At 58.0% G+C, this 5086-nt stretch overlaps 1 protein-coding gene across 1 annotated transcript; it reads right to left on the bottom strand.

Moving 5' to 3' along the window:
* Nucleotides 1-350: 350 nt before the first annotated feature.
* LOC113941165 (zinc finger protein 572-like) lies at nt 351-1851 on the bottom strand. The gene is made up of 2 exons (XM_027632321.1): nt 1804-1851; nt 351-1618 (listed from the first exon to the last, which is right to left on the bottom strand). Exons 1-2 carry the CDS (start codon nt 1823-1825, stop codon nt 864-866), a joined length of 777 nt encoding a protein of 258 aa, XP_027488122.1. The 5' UTR covers nt 1826-1851; the 3' UTR covers nt 351-863.
* Between the last annotated feature and the right edge of the window lie 3235 nt (nt 1852-5086).

Here is a 5086-nt window from a genome sequence, read left to right as displayed (position 1 = left end):
CCCCCAAACTGAAGATGAGGAGGCTGAGGAGTGGGGGGATGATGTGGAGGTGGTGGGAGAGGCAGAAAAAATGGGGGTTGGGACCCCCAGAGCAATCCTGTGGGGGTTGGGGATGGAGGGGACCATGGAAAAGTGGAAGGAACAGGGAGAAGGGTGGAAAAGGGGAGGGTGGTCTGGCAGGTCCAACAGTCCCATGAGGGTCTTTGGGCACAGGGAGGTTGGCAAAGGGGGGTGGCCCGCCTGAGCTCCCAACTTACTGTGGGGTGCTGGAGGCTGCTGGATCCAACCTCAGCCTTGGATTATGCCAACAGTTTCAGTTTAGAGGAATTACAGAGATGTGACTGAAACACTTTTGTTCCCCAGGTTTTAATGATGGCAAATCAGATCTATTGATAGAAATGAATTATTTAGGGTTACAAATGATCAGACAAAAGATCTTCATCAGAATTATTTACTGCACAATAGAAACACTAAAACTACCAGGAGTACAGGATGAGATAAGACAGTGCTCTACACTAAAGCAACAGCTGAAGCAATTGTACTAAAGCTGATACAAAAGCAATTATTAATTACACATGTATGGAACTACCCCAGACCAACGCTCGTGGGGAGATCTCTGCTCTCAACCTCTAGGAGTGACCTTGGGGGGGTCCCCAGCCAAGGCAGGAATCTCCACACACCCCCACAGGAAGGGTTCTGTTGGAAGAACCTGCCCCTAAGAAAGGGGACTGGCCCTTTGTGGTCAAAAGGGATGGACTGACAGTCACTGGACTCCAGGGGCTGCCTCACCATCAGGGGGTTCATTCGGGGTGGAAGCAACGGTCGAAGCTCTTCCCGCAGTCAGGGCAGTGGTAGAGCTTCCCTTACTGGTGGGTCCGTTGATGTGAGGTCAAGGTAGAGCTCCTGGTGAAGCTCTTCCCACACTCCTCACACTCGTAGGGCCTCTCCCCGCTGTGGATGCGCCGGTGCCTGACGAGGGTGGAGTTGCGGTTGAAGCTCTTCCCGCAGTCAGTGCAGTGGAAGGGCCTCTCATCCGTGTGTGTCCGCTCATGCCTGAGGACATCTGAGCTGGTCTGAAACCTTTTCCCACATTCCAAGCACTTGTAGGGTCGTTCCCCGGTGTGGATGAGTTGGTGGGCATGGAGGTGGGAATTGATCCTGAAGCTCTTCCCACATTCCCTACACATGTAGGGTCGCTCCCCAGTGTGAATGTGCTGGTGTCGGATCAGGTCGGTGCTGTCCCTGAAGTTCTTCCCACATTCCCCACACTTGTAGCGCCATTCCCCAGTTTGGGTGTGCTGGTGGCGGATCAGGTGGTCTCTCTTGCTGAAGGTCTTCCCACATTCCAAGCACTTAAAGGGCTTCTCCCTGCTGGGAGGCTGCTCAGGCACCACCAGTTTGGAGCTCTGGCTCAAGCTCTTGTCACCTTCCCGGCACAGGCTGGCTCTTTCCTCCTCAGAGCACCCTGGGCTGGCTTTGGAGACCCTCCTCCTGGGGGACCTTCGTGGCTTTCCCTCCCCACTGCCTTCCTGCACCGTGGAGCCCTTCAAAACGGCCTCTCCCACCAGGCTCTGCCGGGGGGATTTGTCCTCCGTGCTCTCCGTCCTCAGCTCGGGGCCTGGGGCAGGAAGGAAGGACAGGGAGGGGATTTGCCTCCGGCCCAGAGGGAAGGCCAAAGACATCCCCCCAACTCCGGCCCCGGCAGGACGGCGGCGGCAGCGGGGTTGTCCTGCAGCCGGGGCCATGCTCAGCTGGGAGATACAGGACAAGACAGGGGCAAAGGGGCACTGACTTCCTCCTCACCTGCCTGGGGGTCCCGGGGCATCTTCCTCTTCCTCGCAGCCTCCTCCTCCATCCACTCAAGCTTTGGGAAGGAGAAATCCTGCTGTGGGGGGGAAACAACGGCTAGGCATGTTGGCTTGGGGCTTCCTCCTGCCCAAGTTCATCTCTAGAACTCACAGGGCATCCTGTGACCATAAAAACCTCCAAAACACAAAGATTCAGCCCAGAAAAACCCAAACTACCCAGATTCAGGTAAAAAGTCCCTCAGAAATAGCAAGAAGACCTCGTCCCCCCAAAATGCAAAACCTTGAGATTCAGCTAAAAAATACTCCAAAACATGAAGATTAGGCAAAAAAATCTCTCCCAGAAGTTCCCCCTCTCTGGTCTCTCCCCTCTGGGATTCAGAGGGTCTCCCCTCTCTGGGATGCTGGGGGTCCCACTTATGGATGCTGGGAGTTGTGGGGGTCCCAAGGGTCCCTTCTCCTCTGACTCTCGCCTTCAGGGTGCCGCATTCCCAGACATTCCCCCTCTCCAGGTTCTCCACTTTGTTGTCCTGGGGATCTTAGGGGTCCCCACTGTCCAGGCTTCCCCTTCTCCACACCCCGTTTCAGGCTCCCAGAGGTCCCGGGGCTCCTCCCTCTCCGTGCTCCCCCCTCCAGGTTGCCGGGGGTCCCCCAGCTCTGGTATCGCCCCGCTCCGCCCTCCACACTCGGCAGCTCCCGGGCTCCACACCCACCCCCAGCACTCCTGGGGGGCCCTAAAACCGCTGTGTCCCCCCCACCGGCTCCGGGCTGACAATGGAGCTGGCGGGGCCTGACCCAGCAACACCAACCCCCAACACAGGGGGGGACCCGCTTCCCACCGCCCACCGCCGGGGTTCTGCCCCCAACACGCCCAAAAAACACCTCCCGCCCACCCCCAAGAGCCCCCAAGGGCACAGCCCTGCACAAGGGCCGGCTGTGCCCAAGGCAACCAAACAGCCCCACAGGCGGGGGGACACCAGAGGCAGCCCCAGGGCAATGAGAGCAGGGAGTGGATCGGGCCCCCTGACACATGGGCAGGCTCTGGGTTCAGCCTGACCAGGGGCAATTTGACACCAACAGCACAGCCCTGACCGTTGGCTCAGCACAGGGGGCCCAAGCTCCCCCATCTCCAGGCTCTCGGGGCTCTCGCAGCTTCCCCCTGTCTCCAGCCTCCCCCACCCTCCAGGAATTAAGGCATGGGGACACTGAGGCACCCCCACAGCAACCCCGTTCCCTCTCTCCCCCCTCCCCTTAGCCCCCCTGTCCCACCCCTTTCCCATCGGCCCCCCAAACCCCCGCTCCCCCCAGCTCCCTTTGGGGGTGACCCACCGCCCCTCGCGCTCCCTTTGGGGGTCCCACCCGCTCTTTTCGCTTCTCTCGCCCCTTTCCCATCGTGGTCGCTCCACTCACCCGACAGCGGCAGGAAGCGCAGGGACAGGGGCGGAGCAACAACAGCAACAGCAGGAGAACAATTGCCCCCCCCATCCCATGGGTGCCCAGGAAGGGAGAACTCATCCCAAATACCCTGGGGGGAGCACGGGGGGTTGGGACATCCTCAGGTTGCAAGCACAGATTTCCCTGCAAAGTCTGCAGTGAGTCAAGCTCTGGAGAGCAGATTGTGCCCCATGGATGGGATTGCAGAGGGTCCCTCAGGTCCCCAGCGTGAATCAGCAACCGGGAATATACACAAAAGCCCCCCCCAAAGATTTCTGGGGGAGTGTCCTGTAGGGAGGGGACAGTGTCACCCCACAAGGGTGGGACTGGTGAAACAGAGCAAGGATTTTTAGATGCTGAATCCTGCTCTGAGAAGAGGCTCACAGATGACGAATGCTGCATTTAGGTTAAAGTGACAGAGAACATGTGTTATGAGATTAATTAAGGGAGAGAAGGTACCAGGCTCCGAGAGGCCTACCTGTCTTGGTATGCTCTATTCTGATGAAAGATAACAAAATGGTTGACCTAGTAGTCATAAATTAGATAGGATGGACATTTAGGGGGGTGAAGAGCTGAGTAAAGGAATTTTAGTAAGACTTTCGCACATAGTCAGGAAGAGTTAAAAAGTTCATGACGATGAGAAACAGAGAAACGACCTTCAGGAGGCCAAAGAAACAGGAACAACCCCCAGAAACCTCCCCAAAAGGATGGTTCTGCCTCAAGCTCCACCTGAACCCTGCCTAATATCAAGATTATAACTAGGTGTTGTAATTTTAATGAATATTCACATAAAATATTGTAATCCCTCACCAAGACTGTATAAATTGCACGCCTTTTCACTGAAAACTTTAGAGCTATTGTGCCCAGCACAAACTGGTAGTTCTTCAACGTTGCACAGAATAAATACCCTTGCTGCTTAAAGATCAAATTTTGTCTCTGAGCAGTTGTTTTATGCCGTTTTTGGCATCACTGGCAAGTGTGAGGCTGCTCCAGGTGTCTGGAGGAGGACTTGCGCTCTGCTCAGCCCCATCAGTGGCTGGTACCAACACCTCCAGCTGCCCCTGGCCCTGGGCAGCTCTGCTGCCACAGGTTGCACCCTCACCATGTCCCTGCAATGTCCCTGGATGTCCCTCACCCATGTCCCTGCCCACATCCCTGTCCCTTGGCTCTCTCTCTGCCAGCTCAGTGTGGGGCACACAGGCTGGGGGTCCCTCCCAAGCCCCCCGGGCAGCCGGCGTTGGTTGGGGGGATGTGAGGGCTGGGTCTGCTCAGCACAGCCCCGGCCTCATGCCCAGCACCTCTTTCCTGACCCACACAAGAGCTTCACGGCCCCCCCAGGGCTCCCTTGCTGCTGCCTCTGCTCCTGGCCCTGCCTTTGCTGCTCCCTTGGCTGGGGCAGCGGCTGCAGGGGGGGATGGCAGCAGTTTCAGCTCCACGGCACTTCCTGGGGGGAGCTCAGCCCGGGGGGGACGGTCAGGGACCTGATGGGGATGGACAGGGGCCCAGCAGGGACAGCCAGGGCCTGCAGGGGAAGGCACAGGGACAACCTGGCCCCCCACACTGCCAGGGTTGTCTCTGTTCCTCCTTGCAGGCTCCGTGGCCAGGCACAGTTTGTGTTCCTGGGTGCCACCAGCTCAGCACTTGGAGCTGCTCAAATCAGCGCCCGCAGCTCTGCAGCAAAGCCCCAGCTCACCTGGCACACAGGGGATGGACACAGCACCTTCTTGGGGCTGGGCACTCACAGCTTGGCCTCTTCCCCACCACGGGGCTCTCCTTCCTCAGCAGCACCTCTGCCTTGCACTTATTCTCAGCCTCACCTCAGGGCCAGCTCTGGGCTCACCTCCGCG

Source organism: Corapipo altera, unplaced genomic scaffold (genome assembly GCF_003945725.1).
Source record: "Corapipo altera isolate COAL_440 unplaced genomic scaffold, ASM394572v1 61159, whole genome shotgun sequence".
NCBI lineage: Eukaryota > Metazoa > Chordata > Aves > Passeriformes > Pipridae > Corapipo > Corapipo altera.
Note: the sequence above shows the minus strand (reverse complement) of the source record. Positions and strands in the feature narration are given on the sequence as shown.

Coding starts and splice junctions, on each gene's coding strand:
- LOC113941165 (XM_027632321.1), bottom strand. CDS start 1,825: ATGCCCCGGGACCCCCAGGCAG. Junction 1,619..1,803: donor GCCCCGGGACCCCCAGGCAG/GTGAGGAGGAAG, acceptor TTCCTGCCCCAG/GCCCCGAGCTGAGGACGGAG.